This window comes from Mya arenaria, chromosome 8, assembly GCF_026914265.1.
Source record: "Mya arenaria isolate MELC-2E11 chromosome 8, ASM2691426v1".
Classification (NCBI taxonomy): domain Eukaryota; kingdom Metazoa; phylum Mollusca; class Bivalvia; order Myida; family Myidae; genus Mya; species Mya arenaria.
Window position 1 is genome coordinate 16,113,878 of NC_069129.1, and position 27,668 is coordinate 16,141,545.

Here is a 27,668-nt window from a genome sequence, read left to right on the forward strand (position 1 = left end):
TCAATACTTTGTTACCTGAAATAAAACTGTTAAGTTTGGTGGCAACGATATTTTTCATCAAAATCAAAGATATTAGATCAGAAAATGAAAAACCGTTGTTAATAAAAACGTGATATGTTGATAGCCTTGGTGTTATTAGAATAACATCTTTATCAGTGTTGGTTTTGTCTTCAACATTCAAGATATTTTGATATTTGCTAAACCGCCATAGAAAAACTTTAAAAATAGTTGAAGACATTCATATGTACGTCGATGCATATAAAATACAAAAATTATGCTCTGTTTTAGAAGGAAACAATGTTAAGTTTTCTCATCCTCCCCACACTTTTTGGGGTAGCATTTATTTTTGCCATTGTCTATCATTTCATACATCATATAATATTATAAAGCACCTATTTAGAAAAGTGAATTAGTCAGAGTAATGAAACTTCACAATTATAATAAGCAGCATGTAAATGTGTGCATTTAGGACATTTTGTGTGGCTGAACCCAGAAAATGCAAAGTTATGGCCATTGACTTAGTGTTAATTTTGAGAGTTTGCAATCCTGGATATCGCTATCTCAAAAAGTAAATTAGCCAGTCACAAAACAGAAATGTTAACCAGCATGTGAAGTTGTGCAGTTTGGTTTTCGTGCGTTGCTTCATCCAGTAAGTGCAAAGTTATGGCCATTGACAGACTTAAAAAATAGCCAATGGAGTCTTCAATCTTTTGTTATGTATATCTCCAAAAATATATCATTAGGAAATAGGAATGTTTAGCAGCATTTCAAGGTGTGTACCTTGGGTATTGTTCGCTAAATATTTGCGGAATAATGGCTATTATTATTGTGACAATATGGCAAAGAAAGCATGTAGTCTTGTGCTGATATAACTGTAAAGTTATGAGAGTCTTAACAGGAAAAAAAAACCAGCATGTGAAATTGTGCACCTTGTTTTGTATGTGGATGTGCCTAGCAGAGTTGTAGCCCTTGACTAGAATAAGGCATATATAGCGTGGAATTTAGTGTTACAATTATCTAAAAGAGTATCTCAGTTATGGTAATAAACCTTCATAAAATCGTTAGTCTGCGAAATGTTAGTCTGCACGTGAAGTTGGGCACCTGGCATCAATTTCTAAAATAGTCTCAAGTTACTTCTAGTAACAGGAATAAGCTTAGACATTCATCTTTTGTTTTGGTATAACATATGTTATATTCTCATTTTGAATAATTTTGAAAGCAGTTCTACTGAAAATAACATGACAAACTATTTGAAAAATGTTGAAAAATCTACTTAATGTCTGATCGAAATTAGACTCGTAAAACTGTTACGCGTAAGTTGTAATGAGATAATAGGGTCTAGGGTCAAGGGCACTGTTACAAAAATAAAAAGACCGTTATTACTTCTTATATTTAGCTCAAGTGAAACTAAAGTCATACAATATGGTATGTGGGTTTAATTTTAGTTAATTGGTATTGCCTTTTTACTCCAACATTTTTGTTGTTGCACAACTGGTCATTCTGATGCACATTCATCAACAATGGGCAGATTAATGTCCCTTGCTTTAGTGACAAAGGTGAAAAATGAACAAATTTGAATTTGGTTTTTAGCATTGGTTACAATAGTTGTTCTGGTCGCAAAGCAAAAGTTCTTGAATGGCCATATATATTAGATATTGGTCAAGGTACTCCCATAAAAGTGATACACATGTTTAAATTGACATATCGTTGTATGTTGCAAGTTCCCTCACTCTCGTCGAAAATAATTAAAAGAACATTATTGCTCTTGATTAGCTGATGAAAGGTTTACCAACAGCACTTGTATGAGATGCTTTTGTTCAGTTTTGATATTATTTGGTTATTTTTGCGAGGTTTTAATATTTGTGTATGTTCGGTAATCGACAATGTTGTGAAATTTAGCAAGTTTTTTATTCATTAATGTTTTTTTTAAAAGATGAGAAAATAGCATTGCGAATTTCAAACTTCATATGTAACACATCATCTGCTACCCAGGTACTTTATGTATTCTGTTAAGACTACATTAGTACTGTGGGAATACTGACTGACAAAATCTTGTGTTCATGAATATATTCATCAATATTAAACAGGTAGGGATATCCTTTAATCTAATTAATATGCAATTAATTGGTTGCCATTATGCGGGCATATATGTTATACTATCATATCTTTTTAACTCTCTTTCAGGAGGTCATAGAACAGAGTTTATGGTATGAGATCGAAAGGATTGATAAAGAAACGTCCAAAACAGATGATATCATCATCCAGGTCCGATACTTTATAATTTGAAATGTTCAATACTTTCTTAACTGAAATAAAACTGTTAAGTCTGATGGCAACGATATTTTTCACCAAAATCAAAGATATAAGACAAGAAAATGAAAAACCGTTGTTAATAAAAAAAGTGATATGTTGATAGCCTTGGTGTCATAAGAATAACATCTTAGTCAGTGTTGGTTTTGTCTTCAAAATTCAATACATTTTGATATTTGCTTAACCGCCATAGAAAAACTTCAAAAATAGTTGAAGACATTCATATGTACGTCGATCCACATAAAATACAAAAAAATACTCTGTTTTTAGAAGGAAACTTTGTTGAGTTTTTTATCCCCCCACTTTTTGGGGTAGCATTTATATTTGCCATTGTCTATCATTTCATACATCACATACTACTATAAAGCACATATTTAGAAAAGTGAATAAGTCAGAGTAATGAAACTTCACAATAATTTTAAGCAGCATGTGAATGTGTGCATTTTGAACATTGTGTGTGGCTGAACCCAGAAAATGCAGAAATATGGCCATTGACTCAGTGTTAATTTAGAGAGTTTGCAATCCTGGTTATCGCTATCTCAAAAAGTAAATTAGCCAGTCACAAAACTGAAATGTTGACCAGCATGTGAAGTTGTGCAGTTTGGTTTTCGTGCGTTGCTTCATCCAGTAAGTGCAAAGTTATGGCCATTGACAGACTTACAAAATAGCCAATGGAGCCTTCAATCTTTTGTTGTGTATATCTCAAAAAATATATAATTAGGCAGAGTGATAACTCTTCATAGGAATGTTTAGCAGCATTTCAAGGTGTGTACCTTGGGTATTGTTCGCTAAATATATGCAGAATAATGGCTATTAACTTTGTGACAATATGGCAAAGAAAGCATGTAGTCGTCTGTTGACATAAAGATGTGAGAGTCTTAACAGGAAAAATAACCAGCATGTGAAATTGTGCACCTTGTTTTGTATGTGGATGTGCCTAGCAGAGTTATAGCCCTTGACTAGAATAAGGCATATATAGCGTGGAATATAGTGTTACAATTATCTAAAAGAGTATCTTAGTTATGGTCATAGACCTTCATAAAATTGTTAGTCTGCATAATGTTAGTCTGCACGTGAAGTTGTTCACGTGGCATCAATTTCTAAAATAGTCTCAAGTTACTTCTAGTAACAGGAATAAGCTTAGACATTCATCTTTTGTTTTGGTATAACATATGTTATATTCTCATTTTGAATAATTTTGAAAGAAGTTCTACTGAAAATAACATGACAAACTATTTGAAAAATGTTGAAAAATCTACTTAATGTCTGATCGAAATTAGACTCGTAAAACTGTTACGCGTAAGTTGTAATGAGGTAATGGGGTCTAGGGTCAAGGGCACTGTTACAAAAATAAAAAGACCGTTATTACTTCATATATTTAGCTCAAGTGTCACGTAAGTCATACGACATGGTATGTGGGTTTAATTTTACTTAATTGGTATTGCCTTTATACTCCAACAGTTTTGTTGTTGCACAATTGGTCATTCTGATGCACATTCATCAACTATGGGCAGATTAATGTCCCTTGCATTAGTGACAAAGGTGGAATGAACAAATTTGAATTTGGTTTATAGTATTGGTCTCAATAGTTGTTCTGGTCACAAAGCAAAAGTTCTTCAATGGTCAAGGTATTCCCATAAAAGTGATACACATGTTTAAAAAGACATATCATTGTATGTTGCAAGTTCCATCACTTGATTTGATTTGGTTATTTTTGCGAGGTTTTAATATTTGTGTATTTTCGGTAATCGACAATGTTGTGAAACTAAAACGTAGCAAGTTATCCATTCATTAATGTTTTTCAAAGATGAGAAAATAGCATTGCGAATTTCAAACCTCATAATTTGTATATAACACATTATCTACTACCCCGTTACTTTATTTATTCTGTTAAGACTACATTAGTAGCGTGGGAATACTGACTGACAAAATCTTGTTTTCATGAATATTAATGAAGTAGGGAAGAAATTTCGAGAAAACTCTTCTTCTAATGAAACCTGCAATCTTTGGGGGGTTTTGTAATCAGGTACTCAGAATTTTGTCTCTATATTGACCCGCGGTAGTTTTATATTAAGGGGACTGTGTTCTAGGGGTGCATACGATTGAAGGTAGTGCCTTATTTATGTTCATTGTTTTATAAAAAAAACTTACAGAAAGTATAAAAGAATGAATCATTATTTGTGATTCATGTTTTGTATTACAATGGTTAAAATAAATCAAACTTCTTATATCCTCTTCTTATTTCATGTATTTAAATATTTCAGCTTGTGACCCTCGACTACGGAATGAAGGATAAGAATCCTATCGACAATGTGATGTTCTATAGCAAAAAAACGCCGAATGAAGCCGACCCCATTAGTGAAGATCAGGTATGCTCTCATTTTGAGCTGGATGCTTTTGGAAAAATAGGTCAATGTGTTGTCATAACCTTTGTTTGGTCTTTAGTGTCATAAAACATAACATGACTTTCGCAATACATACCTATAAATAAATGCAAAATCTTACATTAAAAACAGGAACATAATTATGCTACCGGGTACACTACGTATTTAGTACCATAAAGTTCTACATTTACCATCATTACAAAAGCGCTCAATGTTTATAATTATTGAAGCTTGGTACATATGTTGCCACCGTCAGAGACGATTTAAACATGCACAGCAAGGCCCACAACTCTAGCTTTAATCATCATTGCGATATTAGTCTGGACAAATATACAAGCGTAAGCATTCACTCTGTGGCGCTTATCGATATCCGTTAGACTTAAAGTCATGCCTAATTTATATTGCTTTCTTTTAACAAGGCAATATACCAAACATTGACAAATGTATAAATTTTAATATAAAATAAAATGCTTATATACAACGTTTTAAGGTTTACCGTACATCAAAATCTTTGAAATAAATTACAAATTTGTACATGAATCTATATATCTCGTGCACAGAAGCCAAGTTTCATCCCTGGTCACTTCAAGGAGCAACAGATACGAATCTACTCAAAGGAGAAGGATGCAAAATTCACTGAGATGGTCCGAGAGGCGTCCAATAGCTGGTTTAAGAAATTCTTGGAGGTGAGTTTCTTAACACTTCGTTATCGAGCTCTTTACAACAACGTCTAAGTAATATTTCATTGGCTTAGAGCCTTGTCTATGTATCTTGATACAAATTGTTGCTTCTGAGTAAGTGACAAAGTGTACATCTGCGATTGCATGATGCTCTCCGCTAAGCCACATGTTAGGCTTGTAACACAGCTGAGTGTAACCGTGATGGACAGTAGATTTTTCACGTGTATTTGTTTCCCAACCAAACCATGCGACCATTCTATTACGTTACATCATGCCAATGATCACGACAAGGATAATAATCTGATATACTACATCACTGTTTTAAAATCAATACGTTTTAGCTAACTTTGTATATATTCCAGATATACTCTCCAGATGAAAAGGTCAAGCCCACTAATAAATAGCAGCAATGGCACCGAGGGGTAAGACGGTCATCCAAATGGGACTTTGACCACTAGCAATGAAACAAATGTCAAATTTCTCACAGAAAGACAGTTACAGGAACATAATTGGACAGCATTTTCAGATACATTGTTTGCAACATAATTCTCTTAATTCTCTAATGCTTTATGGCTTTGTTCACAGAAAATCAACCAGTTCAATATTGGGGTTACATAAACACAGATAAAATGAAAGTGTTTGAACCCATAATGGTTCTTTAGGAAGTACTGCCATTTCTAACTTTTGATCATTTCTTATTGATAACACCTTATAATATATGGATACATAGACAATCTATATTTAAATGGAATTATTAAAACCCTATTGATGTAATAATTGTTTCATTTTTGTATTTGGCATGAAAATATATCCGTTTATAAAATTGCAAAAAAATGTTTTTTTTTATTCAATTTTGTTATATTTATACAACACTTTTACTATTTTAAACAGTTCATTGTCAGTCTGCAATGGGTGTGCATGTTTTTATATAAAGCACGCGTTTATTTGTATTTTGATAAAAACACACCTATAAAATGGGGTCTATCTAAGTTTAAATTCAAAATTGTCATGTTCAGGTAATGCAATAGTTCATCTCACTTATAGGTAATTTTAAAATGGAAAACCCCAGATGCATGTTAAAAAACATGTTATGTTAAACAAACTGTCAGTTTCACATGCTTGTTAGAGGTAGTTGTTTGTGTATAGTTGTTTGTTGGTGTATGCTTTTTTCTTTGGGAAGACGATACAACTTTTGTTTAGTGTTTTGTTACAATGACCATTTTGTTTACAACAAAGTATGTTTTTGTTTTATGCTTTTCTTGTTCTTGTTTAGCTTTTGTTTTTCAATCTTAAATGTTGTCTTGTATGGATTCAATAAAATTGTTGATAAATTCAAAACCTCTTTTAGATATACTGATGATATAAGTTTGGATAATCCGGTGTTTACAGATAATATTAAATCGACATACCCTTCACAATTGCAACTTAATAAATCTAATACATCCAATTAAAAGCATCCTATTTAGATCTGCAACTCGAAGTAAAGGAAGATAAATTGAGTATCAATCTTTATGATAAACGTGATGATTTTGATTTTAAAATAAAGATGGAGATGTTCCTAGTTCACCATCATATGGTATTTTTATTGCACAGTTGATAAGATTCGCTAGAATATGTACAGATGTAAAAAAAATGCAGCTCTCGCAGTAAACTTATGACGGAAAAACTTCTTAAACAGGGTTTCAGATATTATAAATTAAGGAAAACTTTCTCAAAATCTGTTAAAGGTCACTATAATATTAGATAAAAAAAAAACAATAGTAGTCTTAAATCGCTGATTGCTAATAGTATTGCTCATCCCGATTTTTATGGTGATGTTTTGAAAGAAAATTCGTAAAATTAAAATTAATCTTTTAAGCAGGTAGTTGGGCACACAGACTCAATGAATTGCTTCGACTGAATTTAAACCCTGGATATAAAGGCAATACTCTGAACAGTGCTTGTCTTCTAGTTTTTGAAGATGAGTTCCTGAAACAAAATATAGAATTGAATATAGCATCCTTACATAACTAAGCTTTCAGTCCTATGATTTTATGAAAAAAATTCAGATTCATGTTATCTTTGAAACTGTCTTTGGCTGGATCGGAATGTTCCGGCATGTGACGTCATTTTCTTCAAATATTTTACATATGTTATCATTTGGAAGAAAAGATTAGCTTATATATGTCGCTTCTATTTTAAATAATGTTTTCTTTATTTGTTCCCAGTTTTAGTACAATGATGTTTTTATTATGAAACTCTATGATAAAACAGTTTTAAACTTTTTTTTATTTTCTAAGACAGACTGTGTGTGATGCTCATAGTTTCAAACAATGACTGCATCGTATATTTGAAAAGTTTTTGCATAAGGTACTCTGATTTGTATTCCTCCATCTGCAGATAAAGTTGGGATCTCTAATCATTGAAGTACTTGGGGTTTACCTATTAATTTATTATTTGTCGTATTATTAATCTTCCTCAAGTTAATGCATACTTAAGATAAGATTTACCTTTTTTCTTTATTCAGGATTGTTGGGATAAGAGTGAAGTTTGTGCTCGTAAACTGGTTTAAACCACCAATAAATTTACATTTTAATAACCGTTTTAAGGCGGTACCCAACCATCCTTGATAAACATACCTAGTTTCTTTATATAATATATATGAACTGTGCTGTTGTTCCATGTTTCTTGTTTGTTCCTTTTTGTTTTTGTGTTCTACGTCATTGGCGTTTTCCCTATGCCATAACAAAGGGGTTATGTTAAAACATTTGGCTACTGAGCTTGTTTCTGTAGTTTTTTACATAAGTATTCAATTCTGGGTGTGTTTTGTTGTGTGAATATTAATTTTAATGATTGCTTTGCTGATTTATACTTTAATTATGTTTGCCATGAATGCACAAGGGTGGGTGGGTGGTGTCCACTTAGTTTATTCTTCCCTATTTACTTTTAAATTTGGAGCTTAAGTTGTTTACAAATTTACCTTTAATTTTATCAAGTTTTTATACAATAGTGGGAATAATAGTAAAATAATTTGTTATACTTTGTATCCTACCCTATTCTACCATTCTACTGTATTGTTCCTACAAACATCCGGACTTGGGGAGTGGAGGTCATATCCCCTGAAATAAATTCATATTATTTTATTCATTTTTTCTAGTGTCCAGAAATATTGATATTGTCTTCTTACATATGTATGGTTATTAGTTTCTTTTCAATTTGAAAATCGGGCTTTATAGCAAGAGTGATGCATTAAATGTTGATTAGATCTAGAACACTTGTAAATACTAAACACTTAACTTCTGTAATAAAATATCAACGTTTAGTGAAAACTCTTGTCTAGCATTTTTGATTAGTGATACATAAACAATCTTGGTTTTGCATATGTAAGAATTTGTTGAGTAGGACTTACATATAAGTATGAATCTTAATTTAACTTAATCAATCTCTGAATTTGTATCAGAACTTTTTAAACCATTTACAGCGAATTAACTGGTGTTTATTATTTTGTTCCGATTGTCTTCTAACCTTCTAACCCCAATATAAGGAAGAAAATACTTGAGTTGTATCTGTTCTGATTACAATTTTAAATTGTGTATATATCGTATATAATGTAACAGAAATTTGATAAATTTTGGGTCTTTTAACTTCTTATTTCAATTTGTAATTTAAGCCTTTTTTGCGAAAATTATTGTATAACATATAAGGCTATTGACTAAACATAAAACACGTTGAGTACAATTTATTTTTGAGTTTGTGCTCAAGAATATTTTTTTATCTAGAATGACTTTTCTTCAGAAATTTGAGGGATGTTGGGTTTTAATATAAAACATAGGTGATTGTGCGTATTTTTAATTTTAAAGTGTTTTTTTTTGTGATTTTAGGGCCTGGTGGTTTTTATAAATGTATAGCGTTTTTATTTATCTTACACGGTTTTACTCACTTTGTGATTTTATCCTCACTTCATTTAGTGCTGCTTGTATTCAATAAATATAATCAAGATTCGTTGTTTGTTTATTATACTCTGTCGAAGGTTTGCACAGAAAGATACAGATTTGGTGTTGTCTGTCCATCCATCCAAAGCCACTAGTATGTCACTTATATACATAAATTAAAGTATTTGAAAAGTGTATAAACGTATTGTGATGGTGTACTCAATATTCTTTGGATCATGGTAGCAACAACACACGAGTTATTGCCATTGGTCTAATTTAAAAATCAATTACACTTACATATGAACGTCCAATGTTATTAATTGGCAATCAATTGACAAAAACATGATTATTGTAGCCTCCAAATGCAGGAGTTATGCATCGGCAACCGCCGTTAAAGGGGTTTTGGGAGGGGGAAAACGTTTTGTTGTTGACCGTCCGTCACAGTTTTTAACCATATATTAGTTGGGATTGGTTAGATAATGTTCAACTTGGTGTAAATCGGAAACTCCTTGATGAAATCTCGAATACTTGAAAAGTTGGTCAAACTTAGGGTACTAGGTCAAATTTTAGAAAAGATCGTTTAAACGCAACGCACTACAGACATTATATTTGGTCCAATATTCATGAAACATAATCAGAGTGTTTCATTGAAGAACTCTTGCACAGATTTAAATCAAGGTCACATGTGATAAAAAATTTAAGTCACTAGGTCAAAAATATTTTTTGACTCTAACCATTTTATCAGAACAATAGCTTAGTAAGGATTAGTTAGATTCAAACTTGATCTTAAACATTTCAAAAGTGTGCCACATTGTCAAATCTTTTGAACACACTATAGACATTATATTCGGTCCAGAATTCAAACTTAAACGGAATATTTTCTTGATAAAATTATTGACTTGTCTGAAACTGGGTCACATAAGGTCAGAAGCTAGGTCATTAGGTCATATATTATAAAATCATGTATGGAACCATATATAAGTCAAACTTTGTTCATGTTCTGGTCAATATGTACCCTTGACTCTAAACGTGGGTAAAGGGATATAGGATATTGGGTCAAATCGTAGAAAAAATCTTTGAAACAAACGGTGGCATTATACCCTCTCCGATACCAGAATGTTTGACTCGTTGCAATCTTGGATTAGTTTGAAAGTAGGTCACATGAGGTCAAAAAATCTTAGAAAACCCTTGTGATTACTCTAAGGTTGTTTTTGCCATATTTCTAGTCTGGTTCATACATCATATCAAAGGTTCATAAGAGTCCATCAAACTGCAGCCATATTGCATGCTTCGGTTGGACTTAATTTCTATACCATTTACTTCGCCTATTTAGGAGGGCCAGGAGAGGGATTTCAATTCAACAGATTTGCTTGTTTATTTTAGTTTATCAAGGTCTGCCCGTGCTATTGGCTTGACACCGCCATGAAGCCATCCCGAATGAAATTGTTCTTAAATTCCGCTAGTGAAATGATAAGAAGGTACTGTACTTCTCAGTCAAATCCAGATATTGGAAAATTAGAAACAGAGTGAGATTTATGTGTACAAAATATCATGGTGCGATATCCTAGCTCTTTGCGAAGAGACCTCTTGGTCGGTGTAAAACAGCGATATACATGATACAACCTTCAGGGGGTAACCATTACTATGTTCACCATTATCCCAGTACTACCCGTTTAAAGGCAATCTTTAGTCAAGAGAGCTACTGATTCTATATGGTAACGTCATTTGGTTCGACACGGCCGTTGTTTTAAACCGCGACATTCCGCAACCGAAGAGAGCACCTAACTATCAAGCTCTCGGTTGAGCTATCCATTGATCTGAGATCTGATCAATGTTAACAAACACGTGGGCAAAAAGGATGAGGTTCAATATACAACTTTGTGCAATATACCGGATTAGGGGGCTGGGCGGCTTAAAAAATGTTTAAATACGGGCTATTACACAGGTTGTGTATTAGGCCCTGTACTCCGGTGTAGATGCTTCCTTTTTTAAAATAACTCGGACATTGTTTGTCAAATGCACTTTTTAAATTACGAAATACAGTTTGGCAAATCAAACGGAGAGTTTAAACAAAATGTTGAAATTTGCTCAAATATTGATTTGAAGACAACAATTTTAATTAGCATTTATAACGCGATTGAAAATTAGTAATCAAAATTCACTTTGCAATTTTTGTAAAGTAACAAAACATTGCTTGAATCTACATTTTAAAATAATTTACTTCCGGTTAAATATAAAAACTTTAAAATCTTATGTTTATATCGACCTTTCTCAAGTGAAGAAATCAATTACTCAAGTAATAAGCCAGTTCATTCATCAACATTCTTAGAAACATTTCAACTTCTGAAGTCACCATGCCGCCGAAACATTCGAAATTGGAAGTATATCGCACCGAGGACATTGCAAAAACAACAGTCGCCATGTTGGAACACTGCTTGGACACCTTTCAAACCCTTATCGGACAGTGTGCCAAGTCCTCGGATCTGAACTAGGCCAAGACTAACATTCTTGTCAATTTGTATAAGATTGACAGTAATAAGAAGTATCAGCAACGTGAGAATGTTAAAATCAATTACTTTGAACCTGAAGGGGACGTAACTTTTGCAGTTTTAAACATGCTAAACCACATCGTTAACATTGATAATTCAGTGGCTTTCGACGAGAACATTCTTGTATCCTATGGTTCTCTCTCTTAGATATTGTCCAATCTCCAAATGGTAGTGATAGAAAGCTGAATTTATTGAGCGAAAATGTCATAAGTGCATGTCAATTCACATGATTCTCCTTAACTATGAAAAGGAAAATGCGCCAGACCATTGTTAGATTTGTCTCTCGCCAAACTGTACGCGACATCTATCAGAACAAAAGTAAATTGAAAAAAATCTACAATACCCATCTACAAATCCATTATCATCATCGATGACTTGACTATTCTACGCATGAGACCGAGGTCTGTTGTGCTTGCCATTCCTGAAGTCGAGAAGTATTTCATCCGCGACGGGAACGTTCATTGATTTTTAAAACAAAATCGTTATAAAATTAAATTTCCCGACGATAGATTTAACAAATTCGGAGTTGAAGTGACCGAAAACATGCGCAGGGACCTTGGACTTGACAGCTATGCATTGGACGGGACGAAGGATGAAATACACGTCGTGACGTATGGAACCATAGACAATCTTCACTCTAGTCATATTTTATCTACATGTTGTAATGACAATTCTCCTTATTATAATCCAAGTGTCTAAGATGAAAATTTCCACTCTAGTCATATTTCATCTACAAGTTGTATTATTATTTAATCGTTTTACTTTGGCGATTTCTATTGGATTAAACGTGGTCACATGACCGACGATTAGTTGCTGTGTTGACTCATAGGCGGAGCCTAAAATACGTATTGACCTTAGAGAATCATTTCGCGTGCGAATCGCCTTGGTATGAAACTGTTACGTCATAAACTCAACTTCCGATGTAAACAAACATGGCGTCCGGCGAGCGTTTTTCTTGCCTGATAGTTATACATAGTTTCATGTACATTATATGTTTAATTGTAGATAGTTGAGTTTTTTTAATAATTTGCACATTTGTGATAATTGTATACTCTTTTGATCAGGCAAGATTGATCTTGTTATGACTGTTTATGTTTGACGTTTATACTGAAAATTTAAAATCCATGATAAATTAAAAAAAATAAAATATTTTGACTTTATGTAATTAATCTTACACTATAGATTTAATAATTAAACAATTGTTGCACTACAGTTTCGGTCGATATGGTGATTTATCGACCTGATAAAGGGATATCAACCTCGGGCTACACCTTATTATATGCCTATCAAATTCCTCTTCCATATCCGACAGTAAAAATTCAGCACGCCGTATTGAAAAATCCTTATCATGAAACTGTCGTATAATGATTCCGTATCATGCGAGTGCCTTGTGTAGTCTCGGAACTACTTTCACGTCGCTTAAAATAGAGTGACAAGAAAAAAAACAAATAGAACCTGTCAACTTTAAAAAAAAATATCTAACTTTACTCAATCTCCAGAAGCATGCACATATTCAGATTTATGGTTCTTCAAAGAACCATGAGGATAAACATTTGACAGATTGCGGTAAATTTAAATCAAATTGAAACCGAAAAATAAAAATGAATAATTAAATAGCCAGGTATATAATAAATAGAAGATTACGATAAAAACGCTTTTCTGGTGACCTGCATCACTTCTCGTTCGGTGAGTAAACATGAATCCGTCGAAACCGCAGTATCGACCTCACTGAAATGCAATTATCGAATATTATTCTCATAAGCATTCAATTGTTTTAAATGCCAACCTTCACTCTAGATATGTTTTATCTACATATTGTTATAAGTATTCTTTTTTATAAACATTCAAGTATTGTGCATTTGTCAATAATTTACCAAATGCTGACAGTACAGATGTTAAGGCTGAAATATTGCCAGAACATAACCACACTAAAAGAAGAAATATTTTATTTGATGTATTACCTGATCATTACTGTGTTAGTTCTGGTAAAAATTCACATTCCATTACTTCACATTCTTTTTGGGTTGCATATGTTATTGTTTGTCGTATATTATCAAAACTAATTAACCCTGACTTTGTTGAATTTGAAAACAATATAATATTGATAATTTTGCTGAAACAAAATTAGATTGTTTTGAAAGTCTGGTAATTGAGGGATGTTTAATTTTCGGGAAAAACGTGAGATTCTTAAGTCTAAATCTGGTGATGTTAGATTATTTGTTAAAAACAGCATTGGAAATAAAACTGAATTATTAGAATATAGCAATGAAAATTGTTTGTGGTTATAAAGATATAGTTGATATATTTGCTGTGGTCTATATACCACCTGAGGGATTTTTGTACAGTTCACTTGATATTTTTGACAATATTGATAATAATATTGTTGATATTCGCTCTCAGTTTGATATTGCGTCAATTCTATTTTTGGAGATTTCAATGCAAAAACGAAAAAGTCAGATATTGTTTATTATGTTCTTATATTTCATAATTAATTTGATTTAGTTACTTATGATAACATTGTATAACCTAACCTTTGGAGCGTTTTTTCTGAAGATTGCAATTTCAGCAGTAATTATTGTCATACATGTAGGTTAGTTAATATGATTGTGTAAAACTGTTGGACTGTGTATAGCAAACGACAGATGTGGTAATGTATATAGGTTAAAAAACTTTTAGTAATAGTAGTTTGCTTGATTTTGTATTAGTATCACCATTCATTTTCCTAGGGTCTTTAACTTTGAAGTTTGTGATTTTGACAATTGTTATTCAACGTACTATGTTGTTTATTTCTAGATTTTAGTCTTAAAGACTAATAATTATCAGTTGAGAATTGTTCCCACGATAAAACTGTCGTTGAAAGTAATGTTGTTGTTTACCAAGCTGCAAGGAAAAAAGGAGTACCAATCCCAAACCTAGTTATGTTATTTGCCTTGATGAAGATATATTATTCAGATTTGTTAATAGAGGTAGAAAATATATTTAGTCATAAGTCTTATACTGATGGTTGTATAAATGTTATAACTGAAAAAAACAAACGAATGCACTTATGAATATTGATGATTTTTGCTACCTTGTTATGGATAAGCCCGTTCCTTCTTGTTCTACTCACTCTACAAAAAAGAAAGGGAAAGAAATGGTTTGATACTGATTGTAAAAATGCTAAAAATATTTACGTGGCAAAAGAAATGATAAAAAAAATCAATTGAAAGTCATAGCCTCCAGCAACAAGGAATATAAAAAAAACATTAACTAGGAATTTTAAATTGTTTCAATATGGTGCAAATAAAATATTGTGAAATTTACATTCGACTAATCTACTACTAATGATTTAAATACAGTTAAGATACAGAATCTTTCTCTTTTAATAATTATATTTTGAATGCCAATTTTATATTGACGAAGTTAGGAAAATCATAAAAAGACTGAAGAATAACAAGAGTAGTCTTTCTTTGACAATATCTTAAATAAGATAGATCTTAAATTATGCTAATAATGGCACTTCTGTCTATTTTGTTTGTAATTTGTTCAATATAATTTTTGATTCTGGAATATTTATTGGAGTTCAGGAATAATTTTGCCTATATATAAAAATCAAAGGGGATAAGTTGGATCCCAACAAATACAGTGGCATTACTTAACTATTAGCTGTTCTGGTAAAATTGTTTATTAATGCTTTAAACGACAGGTTAAACCCTAACTTAGAACACCATAACTTGCTTTGTGAAGAACAATCCGGATTTTGGAAGACTTATAGCACAATTGATAATACATTTGCTCTTAAAATGCTTGTTGATTTCTCCTTTGGTGCTTAGAAAAAACAGTGTTTTGCTTTTGTAAATTATAATAAAGCATTCGATTCAATTGATCGCTTTATGCTCTGGCAAAAACTCCTAATGCATAATATTGATGGAAAATGTTTTCTTGTTATATATCATATGTATAGTAATGCAAAATCATGTGTTCAAAATAATAACAATTTGACCATTTTTTGGTTAACAAAGTCCGTCAGGGTGAAAATCTATCTTCAGTATTATTTTCTATCTTTTTGAATGATTTGACAGACTTAATGTCAAGACAATTTGATTGTCAAGCTACTAAATCAAAACGAACTTTCAAATGATTAAGTGATGAAGACGTAGATGTATATTTAAGGATTTTCCTTCTCTATAATACTACCGACATTGTTGTGCTGGCTGAAATTCATTTTCAATTGCAAATTGCTTCGAATTCCTGTATGATTATGGTAAGATGTGAAATTTAATTGTTAACGAAGATATGACAAACGTTATTTATGAACATAAGGTGAATAATGTTCATGATATTTTTATTAGGATATACTAGAGATAGTGGAAGACTTTGTGTCTTGGTGTACAATGTACAGTTTAATTTTTCATAAACTAAAACAACATTAGTTGAGCAAGCTCGAAAGGTAAAGTTTTCGATTAAACAGAAATCAAAAAGGGTTGGTCTACAAGTGTCCCTGCAAATAAACTTGTTTAAAAATGCTATGATTGCCCGAATTCTGTTGTATGACAGTAAAGTGTGGGCTTTTGAGCCCTAATATTATAGATAATTTTTATTGATTTTTTTTCTTTTTGATACATCAATGAAGTCCCTTTTATTTTCCTCGAAACATATGTGCTACCAGGGATCGGGACACCCCTGACAACACTTACAATTATACATAACAAAAATAACCAACCAGTGTTTCGACAAAGGAACTGTTTTAAAGAAATATATCAGATATACATATATATTTTATCAGCAATACATCAATGCAGTGGTGGAATAAATATGGTGTAGTGTAGCCCCATTCACGGGTTACTTCCCTTATCTTGAACATTTCTACTTCCGTTAAATTTACATGTGCTTCGAATTGATACATTATTATTTTTGTCAAGTTCTATATGTTATTTTTGTTTGTCATGGAAAGATTCAATTGGAATACGCAGGAAGAATATTTGGATCTACTTCATCCATTAAAATCTACTGACTATCTTTGTGAGTAATGACTTTAATTGTAATACGAAATGTATCAACATTTAACAGTTTAATAGAGAATGCACATTGTATTATTAAGACATTGATATTTTTCAAGCTATAAATACATATTTACAGAGTATCATAAATATATAAGCTAAGATCAGATTTTGGGGCTTTGCATCATTTTAAGTGTTAAATTTTATTTTAATTCATTTTTTCTGTCTTTCAGGAGAGTTCCAGGGATGTTTATCTTTGATTCTTTTAGCCATTGTCTTAGTTATCAAAAACAAAAGCAATGGTGAAATTATCAAATTTACTTCATGGAGTATTGACACTTGTCGCTGCCTTCAGATATGGAACGAAAACAAAAAAAAATGAAGGCATTGATGTGTGACTCTTAACCTAAATTTAATTGTGAGTATTTAAAAAAAATATTTCATTAAAGAAAGATTTTTTACACTCATGTTTTTAGAATTTATTTTTTAGCTGATGCTTTTATCTTTTTTATGAGTGTACATAAATGAATTCTTTAATCTTTAATATTTCGTACGACTTATTATGCATGTACAATATTCTAATATTCCACATTTTTTTAACACATCTTCTTCTGATATTCCTGTTGCCCCATTAAATTTACATTCATTTCTCTGTTTCCATATTTGCCATTTTGTTTAAAAAATAATTGTATTTATAATGTCTTTTATTTTAGATTTTTCAACCCCTAGAACAATACAGTCATAGTTCAGTTGAATACTGTTTTCATTGTTATATTTGAGTATCTGATTCACTAAGTTGTTAATTTTGTTCCAAATTAGTTTAACAACTGAACAATCCCAAAAGAGATGAAATAATGCCTTTCTATTCTTGAGACACATAACACATTATCCATATCTTGATACTTTCATAAGAGCAAGGCGATGCTCTGTGAAGATTATATTTAATAGGTACTTCCATTGAAATTGCCGAGCACCTAAAGATGCATTTGAGCAATAAACATGGTTCCTATTTTTTTTCCAATTTAGATTTGCATTGTTTACACTAGCTTCCCATTTTATTTCACTTGGTGTTTTCTTACTTTGCTGTTGGAGGTTAAATTGTTTTATTATAGTTTTAACTCTAAGTTCACTACCTTTCAATGGAAGTTTTGAAAAATATATTAAATCTTAAACAATGTAAACCTAATTGCATGGTGTTAGGCGAGTAAAGCTTGACACCTTTACCAGTCACATGTCTTTCGTTTGAAAATCTCTTCAATATTTTAAGAAGAAGAAGAAGAAGAAGAAGAAGAAGAAGAAGAAGAAGAAGAAGAAGAACAGTTGATTTGGATTTAAACATACAGTTTATCATCCATCAACATGATCATACATATATACAATAGTCAATATACCATTTAGTATTACATTTAGAATACATTACCAACATTCAAATATATACTGTTACTAAGGAGAACATGCATCAAAACATATTATCAAAGGAAATATTATACTTGTATCAATGATAACAAATATTCAATTTATGAGCATATAGCATAGTTTTAAGTCTTACTTTTATGAAACATATATGATACAAAAAAAATAAATATATCAACGAAACAACAACAACACATTATTGAGTTAACAAATTAGTTCGTATTTTACGCGCACAAGTTATGAAAGTCACTATTTTCAGAATTACTGTCTCATTTCTTGTGTTTATCAGCTCTAAAAATTTTATCATGTCTTTCAATATAATATTTGGGTAAATATCTCTTGCGTATAACTTTATATTTATTACAAATGCACAAGAAGTGATACTCATCTTCTATGTCCACAGTATCACATAGTTTACAGTATCTTTGGTTTCTGTCAATGCGATTTCTTCCATATCGTCCAGTTTCGATTCTTAGACTGTGACATGATATTCTCATTTGTGTAAATAATTTTAACAAACAGTGGGGAATATTACTATTAAGATAAATTTCGTATTCAAAGCTAACCTTAATTTCCTTATACACATTTAATACTGATTTTTTCATTATATCATCTCTCCAGTTTTGCATATAACAATAATATAATCTTTGTTTAAAGCTTAGTAAAAATATATCTTTATCAACTAAATATGGCTGTTCCCACACTTCACCAAAACATATATATATATATATATATATATATATATATATATATATATATATATATATATATATATATATATATACAACAAGTTTTTCACATTTGACAACCAGTTATTTTTGTTATTCAGTAAATCATTCAAGGAACATACATATAATGTTTTCATTATGCAATTCTCTAAACACAGCAACTTAAACCAGTACTTTATTATTCTAAAATATCTATTTATGAATAGCGGGCGTCTTCCCAGTTCACCATAGATAGCAGCATTACTTGCAGACAATTTAACACCTAAAATTTGTTTACAGAAACGCAAATGTATACGCTTAATTTCTTTGGATTTTGTAAATCCCCAAACTTCTGATGAATAGTTGAGTATAGACACTACAAACGCATCAAACAATTGGCATTTTGTCTTCGCTGTAAAACTAAACTCTTTTAAATTGAACAACAGCACGTTTAATGCCTTTAAGGCCTTTCCACACAATAGATGTACATTTGAATTGAATGACCCATAACAGTTAAAAATCGTTCCTAAATAATTAACGTTGTCTACAATCTCTAGAGAAGTGACACCATACATAAAGTGTTCATCATTTCGTAAACGACCGCGACGTCTAAACATAATAATATTTGTTTTATCAACATTTACTCTTAGTCCCCATCTATCACAGTATGCCTTAAGATTGTCCAAGCTGCGCTGCATGTCTTCTACTGTTTCGGCTAAAATCACCATATCGTCAGCATACAACATTAAAATAAGACTGATTTCCTCAATTGTAATTCCACTATCAATGTTTGACTGTAAATATAGTTCCAGGTCTCCTATAAAGATGGACCAAAAAAGAGGAGAACAAATATCACCTTGCTTTAAACCGACCGATATTTCGATAAAATCTGAATATTGATTGCAATGTTTAACTTTAGATCTAACAAAAGCATACATAGATCTCACAGTTCTAAGCATTTTACTATTTATTCCTATTTTAGACATCTTTAACCACAGAGCATTTCTGTTCACGCTGTCAAAACATTTCTTCATGTCCACGCATGCGCAATACAGACGAAGTCCGCTATTTAGCCTCGTATCAATTAAGGATTTTAAACAGAATATGGCGTCAGTTGTTGAAAACCGAACTGTGCATCCGTTACTTTGTTGTATTTCTCACACCAACTAGTCAGTCGTTTATTTATTAATGAGGAATATATTTTTGCTAAACAGCTCATAAGAGTTATTCCCCTGTAGTTGTTAGTCACCGCGTCGTCGCCCTTTCTGAAGAAGACAGGAACGATAATTCCTTCCATCCATGGTGTTGGAAAATGACCCGATGAGAAAATGAGATTAAATAGGTCTGTCATATGTCCCGCCATTATATCCCGAGATTCAATAAAATATTCATTAATAAGCTTATCCATTGATCCAGCTTTGTATCTTTTAAGGTTTCTGATCGCTTCATTTACCTTTTGTATTGTAATTTCTTCATCTAGCTCATTATATATTGGGTCATCATCAGGTAACTCTTGGTCACAGAATTGTTCACTCTCGTCATCGGTTACAATGTTTATTTCGTCGACCAAGTTTTTGAAATAGTCGTGAAATTCATTTACACTCAATGATTGTCCTTTAGATGATTTATTCTTACAAAAATACTTCCAGAACTCTTTCGGTTTCTTTGTTTTCAGGGCTTCAATTTGTCTCATTTTTTCAAATTTGTAACGTTTCTTTTTACGCTTTATCAACAGTTTATAAAGCCGTTTTTTCTCGAGTAGATTTACTCTATTAATGTCATTTCTTTTTCCGTTAAACGTATTTAACGCTACGTTGTACTCGTGTTTAGCTGTATAGCATTCGGCATCAAACCAATCTTTTGTTTTAATGACTGAAGTTGTAGCACGTACTTGGTGAATATTTACTCTCCGAGAACATGTTTTAAATATCGGGCTTGCTATATCATTAATTAGGTTAGTGAATTGTGTGGTAACATTGTCAATAGTTGTTTGCTCCGTGTTCTGTACATTACGGAAAATATTATTAAAATCTGGCAATTTTGTAATAAGATTCCTCCTGTATTCGGTTTGTTTGTTACCATCCCATTGTATTTGCTTTGTTTCACTGCAAATATACTCCTCAGTTTTAATCTCCCGCACATTAAGACTAAATTAAATTATGGCATGATCTGAGAAAACGGTGAAGTCGCTGATCCTCATTGATCTTAAGATTAAACGGTCATTACATGAGCACAAAAGGTAGTCTATAACCGAGTTTCCCATATGTCCACAAAATGTATACCGGTCTGTATTTGGTATTCGTCCATTATAAATACGAAGTTCAGTTCCAATGCATAAGTCTATTAGTTGATGACATGATTGTTGACAGTAGTATCCATGGAAACGCGAACTTCGCGGACATCCGGTGTATAATTCGAGTTATCTAAATCTGGATTTAGTGCATCAAAATCTATGAAATCCTTTTTAAAACCCACTCGACCGTTGACATCGCCGCCTACATATACTTTTCCAAGTTGTTTAAATTTTATTTTATCAGTTTCTAGCACTTCAAATAGCTTACAATTCACTACGTTATAAGCTGGTGAACTTTCGCCCCATATGTATACAAATCCTATGTAAAAGTCCTCGTCAGTCTCAAAATAACCGCTGTCAAGTCTTAACCAAATTAATGTGTCGAAATGATTTTCTACAATTTAAACACCCTTTTCTATACTCGCCTTATAATATAGAATAACCCCGCCACTATTTCTGCGCGCTCTTCTGTGCTGAAACTTTCAATAAAAATTTAGTATCTTATAGCTCTCAATGTCTACGTTGCTATCTTTATTTGTCCAAGATTTTAATAGACATATAATATCGTATTCTGATAATATCTCACAAAATTCGTTGTTTTCTAGTTTATCATTTGTTAGTCCATTACAGTTCCATATGCCGATTTTAACATTGCCCTCCTGTGGATCCTACTCAGCAGTACCGTATTTCCCCTTCGTATAGAGCCTACCATCGACGAACAACTTATTGTATTTTATGTAAGCCTCTTTCTCGTCACTTCTTGCTTTCAGCATTATAGGCACAAGCCTCTTTCTTTGAGCAATTACCTCAGGGGGGTATTGATCGTGAATAAAGAGCCCGGTTTTCTTTGTGTCTAGATTCTTCCGGTGAGACTTTACCGTGTCTTTATCTTTTGTATTCTTAAAGGCAACGCAAATGTTTCTGGGTTTTCCGTGCCTTCGCTCACCAAATCGTCGGATTCTCTCAAATTGCATCGTTTGAACTTTCTCATTTGGAATGTTCATGTCTTTCTTGAAGAATTCCTGGACAGCGGATTCGGTATCTTCTGCCGTTTCGGGGTTGCCTTGACTCCCTCTCTCTGCTATACCGCCCACAATTATATTGTTTATCATTCCTTTGGCTTGAATGTCGGTTAAAGACTCTTTTAATTTGTTGTTATCCGTCTTAAGCTGAATAATTTCTTTCTGAGCGGCGTCTATGTTGAAATCATTAACATCCACTTTTTGCTCTAGCGACGCTACTGTGTCGGTCGTTTTCTGAACTCGCGAGTCAGACCATAGTTTGTTCAATTTATTGTCAACTTCAGTAACTTTCTGCTCTAGCGTCTCTAATTTGGCTAACCTTCCATTCATTTCATCAAAATTTGTAGTGATTAATTGAACAATGTCAGCATTTGAAACATACTTTTGACCCTGATTGCCTTGACTACCTTGTTGTTGTTGTTGCTGCTGCTGCTGTTGTTGTTGGTGTTGTAGGGGGGTACCATTGTACGGAAGAAATTGTGTATTTCCTTGAGCGTGCGGTGTCAGTGGAATCTGTTGATACATCTGCGGAGTTTGCATGCACTGTTGGGGAGAGGCTATACTATTGACCATAGCCATTGAAGTGCCGGGGGTTATCTGCGCCATATTATTCTGGTTCTGTGTTCTGGTGTGTTTTTTTTCATCAGAGTTGTGGTTTTAAGACGATAAGCAAATAGAAAGATTTCAGTTAAAATAATGATGAAACGATTATCGAGTACAATCGATAAATCGTCGCTGACAATACAATGTTAGCGACAATCGATAGTGGTTGTCTAAAATCGATGTCGCTAATGTAACTTCCGGTAACTACGTATTTTTGTTATGCGGAAAAAAAAGAGTGCGATGAATGTAAAATCCTTTTGCTTAAAAACTGACAAACTCCCTATATTACAAATTGTTTTTAATTTAATTGTTAAACATTTCATAAAACCTCAATAATCTATCGCTATGGTGTAGTGGGTCCGGTCTTACCTGCAAATACCGGGGATCCTGATTCGATGCATTCTGTTTTTGAAACCTTTTTTGTATCGTTTGTTATTAACAAATTTACTATTTTGTTAAAGGTTTAAGAAATTAGGATATTTTGATAAAATCTTCAATATTACCGGTTATTGGATGATAAGGTGGTTAACATATAATTAATATGCTTTTACATGGATAAAATGCTTAGATAACTTACAAGATGCGGTGTTCCTCATTTTGCAATTGATGAACAATTATTAAGTACACGTAAGTGTTTTGTTGTTATGTTTTTTCGTTACATTATTAAAGACAGAAAAAGGTTATGTATATTAGCTTACTGATGCAAAAAGCAAGATTATAGCATCACACGTGCTGATTCCAGGTCAAAGCATTTAAATGATCATGATTATACTATAAAGAATGTGTTCCTAAATGATAGTATAAGCTTTCAATTATTGTCCGGTAGTAAATCGAAATACTTGGTCCGATTCGATTCGATTATCGATATCAAATGGAGTCCGATTTTCAATCGCTAGTTAAAAGTTTGCAAACGTATTTTGAATATTAGAACTAGCACCAGTAATGCTGGTGTCTATGGTGAGCTTTGAAGGTATCCATTATTTATTGCACATCGGATTAGAGTTGGTAAAACATAGTTATTAATTAACGTAAATATATTGCTTCTTATTATCATATGTTTTACAAATACTGACGAAATGATACTCATCTTCCAAATCACCAGAACCAGATATTAAACAATATCGTTCATCATGAATTAATCTATCACTGCCCAAGTAATTAAAATTATATATAACCTCTTAAGTTTTATCTCCATATAACCCCTGTTTCTAAACACATTAACTTTACTTTAATCAGGGTTAACGTCTAGTCCCCATGTTTAGCAGAATTCATATTAAAGGTTTAAGGTTTTGTTTTGTAATTCTCAACATTTTTGCCAATTATAACCATATCATCAGCAAATAACAATAATATGAATAATTTGATCTATTGTAATACCACTTTTGAAATCATCTTGCAAAACATCTCTAAATCTTCTAACCCAAAGAAAACAGTCAAGGGGACTGAATTTCGCATTGTTTAAAACCAACAGAGCATTCGAAAAAAACAACATCTATTACGTACTTTGACCTTTGCATACATATTTTTGACAATGCGTAATACTTTTCCACGAATTCCCAATACATTCTTTTATTTCATTCCAGACATGATTTTTAAATGGTTTACTTAGTGGCCTAGCTTCTGGCCTCATGTCACCCAGTTGCAAACTAGTCAATGATTTATCAAGAAAATATTTTGATTAAGTTTGAGTTCTTGACCAAATACGAGGTCGCTATTCTGTTTAAAATATTTTTCTTTGATATGACAATGTTATACTCTTTTAAAACGTGGTGAGATTTCATTCAGGGCGACATTCATATCAAGTTCATACATAATCTAACCAATCCTTACCAAGATATGGTTCTGATGATGTGGTTCCAGACAAAATAGATTGACTTAGGGACGTAATTTTTGTTCACATGTGATCGAGTTTTAAATTTGTGCAATAGTTTATCAAGGGAAAGATTCTTATTAGGTTTCATGAATATTTGACCAAATTAATGTCTGCAGTGCGTTCAAAAGATTTTTTTCAAAGATTTGACCTAGTGGCCTAGGTTTTGACTAATTTTTACAAGCGGTCGAGATTTCATCAAGGGGAACATTATGACCAAGTTTAAACATAATCTGACCAATCCTTACCAAGGTATGGTTACAAAAGTGTGACGGCCGGGCGGATGGACGCTCAACACCAAAAGATTTCTCCCCTCCCAAAACCTTATTCGGCGGGTGATAATAAACACATTTTATCAAACCATAACTCGTGCAAACGGAAGCCATCATACCCATGTTTTGAAAAATTATTGCATATAAATGACTTCGGACGTTCATATTAAAGTGTTATTTTCTTGTTTTTTTTTTTAAATTGATTCAAGGGCAATAACTCTGATGAATGGTTCACAGGAATCTGTGTGCACCATCACACTACGTGTATAGAGTTCAAATAAGTTTCATTAATTTTCGGATATTAGTAACATACGAATGGCTCTGGCTTTTGATGACAGACAAGATCAAATCTGTATCTCTCCGTTCAAACCTTCGACGGGGTATAGTAAACAAGACAAAAAATCTTGGTTATATTTTTTGAATACAAACAGCACTAAATGAAAGGAGGATAAAATCACAGAGTGAGAGAATGGCATATAATAAAACAGTGTAAGTTAAATAAAAAATCTATTACTTTACATTTATAAAACTCACAAGGCACTTATTTCACAAAAAATACTATAAAATGAATAAACAAACGCCGATACAACTATATTTTATATTGATAAACACAACATCCCTCATAATATAGAAGAAAATCGTACAAGAGAAAAGATGGACAAAAAAGCACAAACTACAAAACAAAATTGTACTCAATTTGTTTTATGCGTAAACAATGGCCTTACATATCAAACAATAACTTTCGCGAAAATGGTAAACATACAAATCAAAATAAGAAGTTAAATAACCGGAAAGTATTATTAAATTTCAGTTACATTATAAATGCATTGTTTACCGAAGTTTAATAATGTTATCAGTAGAGATAAAAGTATTTTCTTCTTGATATTTGGATCAGAAGATTAGATTTCAATCGGGACAAAATAATAAACACCAATTAGTTCGCTGTAAATTAAGAGTTAGGATACAAGTTCAGAGATTGATATAATAAGATTAAGATTTATAAGATTTATAATATTATTGATTTACTATTTAAGACATTTTTACCTCTGCAAACCCAAGAACTTTTACGTATCACTATCTCAGAATATAAGACATGACTTCTCACTAAACGTTGAGAGTTTAATACAGCAGTTGAGTGTTTAATGTAAATGTCTTAGATATAAGAATAAACATTTAATGCATCCCTCTTTCTATAAAGCCGCGCAGAAAAGGAACTAATAAACATAAATATATAAGTAGACAATATCCATATTTCTGGACATTAACAAAAATAAATGAAATTCTATGAATTAATTTCAGGGGATTTGACTTCCACTTCTCTAGTCCGGGTGTTTGTAGGAACAATGCGGTAGAATGGGGTAAGATACAAAGTATAATAAATTAGTTTACTATTATTTCAACTATTGTATAAATACTTGATAAAATTTAAGTAAAATTGTAAACAGCACAAGCTCCAAATTTAAAAGTAAATTGTGAAGACTAAACTTAGTGGATCCCCCTTGTGCATTTATGAGAAGCATTATTAAAATATAAATCAGCAAAACTATCATTGACAATAATACTCACACAACAAACTCACTCATTCAAGAAGCCATACAAGAAAATATTTAAAATTGAAAAACAAAAAAGCTAAACAAGAACAAGAAAATTAACAAACAAGAAAATACTTTGTTGTCAACAAAATGTCAATAGTAGCGGAACACAAGACAAAAGATTTATCGTCTTCAAAAAGAAGAAAAAAACATACACCAACAAACAATTATAAATAAACAACTACCTCTAACAAGCATGTGAATCTGACAGTTCGTTTAAACATTACAAGTTTTCGAAAATGCATCTGGGGTTTCCAAGTTTAAAATTACCTATAAATGAGATGAACTATCGCATTACCTGAACATGACAATTTTGAATTTAAACTAAGCAAGACCCCATTTTTCAGGTGTGTTTTTATCAAAACACAAAGAAAGTCGTGCTTTATTAAAAAACATGTACACGCATTGCAGACTGACAATGAACTGTTTAAAAATGGTAAAACTGCTGTATAAATAATTGATATAAAACTTTTTTTGCATTTTTTTTAAATATAACAAAATGGAATAAAAACATTTTTTGGAGTTCAATTACCGGATATGCTTAAATGCCAAATACACATCTAAAATGAAACAATGATTGCTTCAATAGGCCTTTAATAGTTCCATTTGAATATGGATTGTCTTTGTATCCATGTTTTATGAGGTGTAATAAATAATTGATGAACAAAAGTTAAAAAAGGCAGACTACCTAAAGAAGCAGTTTGGATGCAATACCCTGCACTTTATCTGTGTCTATACAAACCTAATAATGAACTGGTTGATTTTCTGTGAACAAAGCTATAAAGCATTAGAGAAATAGGAGAATTATGTTGCAAAGCAAAAAATGTATCTGAAAATGATGTCCCATTATCTTTCGTAATCAGTCTTTCTGTGAGAAATTGACATTTGTTTCATTGCTTGTTGTCAAAGTCCAGTTTGGATGACCGTCTTACCCCTCGGTGTCATTGCTGCTTTTAGTGGACTTGTCCTTTTCATCTGGAGAGTTCTTATCACCACTCTGGAATATGTACAACAGTTTAGTTTAGCTAAAACGTATTGATTTAAAAAAAAAACCGGTATGCAGTATATCAGATTGTTATCTTT

The 27,668-nt window shown here is 32.1% G+C and overlaps 2 protein-coding genes across 3 annotated transcripts in view; one reads left to right on the top strand and one right to left on the bottom strand.

Moving 5' to 3' along the window:
- Nucleotides 1-1,658: 1,658 nt before the first annotated feature.
- LOC128242986 (deoxynucleoside triphosphate triphosphohydrolase SAMHD1-like) lies at nt 1,659-8,501 on the top strand. The gene is made up of 4 exons (XM_052960446.1): nt 1,659-2,265; nt 4,575-4,679; nt 5,255-5,380; nt 5,737-8,501. The coding sequence occupies exons 1-4, from the start codon at nt 2,137-2,139 to the stop codon at nt 5,776-5,778; spliced, it is 402 nt and encodes a 133-aa protein (XP_052816406.1). The 5' UTR covers nt 1,659-2,136; the 3' UTR covers nt 5,779-8,501.
- A 16,894-nt stretch (nt 8,502-25,395) lies between these two features.
- LOC128243545 (deoxynucleoside triphosphate triphosphohydrolase SAMHD1-like) overlaps nt 25,396-27,668 on the bottom strand; it is a 44,874-nt gene continuing 42,601 nt past the window's right edge. For both annotated transcript variants that reach the window (XM_052961379.1, XM_052961380.1), the window contains one exon: nt 25,396-27,582. In XM_052961379.1, the coding sequence (XP_052817339.1) occupies nt 27,514-27,582 (69 nt within the window). In that variant the 3' untranslated portion in view covers nt 25,396-27,513. The remainder of the gene's footprint in view (nt 27,583-27,668) is intronic.

Coding starts and splice junctions, on each gene's coding strand:
- LOC128242986 (XM_052960446.1), top strand. CDS start 2,137: ATGCGGGCATATATGTTATACTATCATATCTTTTTAACTCTCTTTCAG. Junction 2,266..4,574: donor CAGATGATATCATCATCCAG/GTCCGATACTTT, acceptor TAAATATTTCAG/CTTGTGACCCTCGACTACGG. Junction 5,381..5,736: donor GGTTTAAGAAATTCTTGGAG/GTGAGTTTCTTA, acceptor TATATATTCCAG/ATATACTCTCCAGATGAAAA.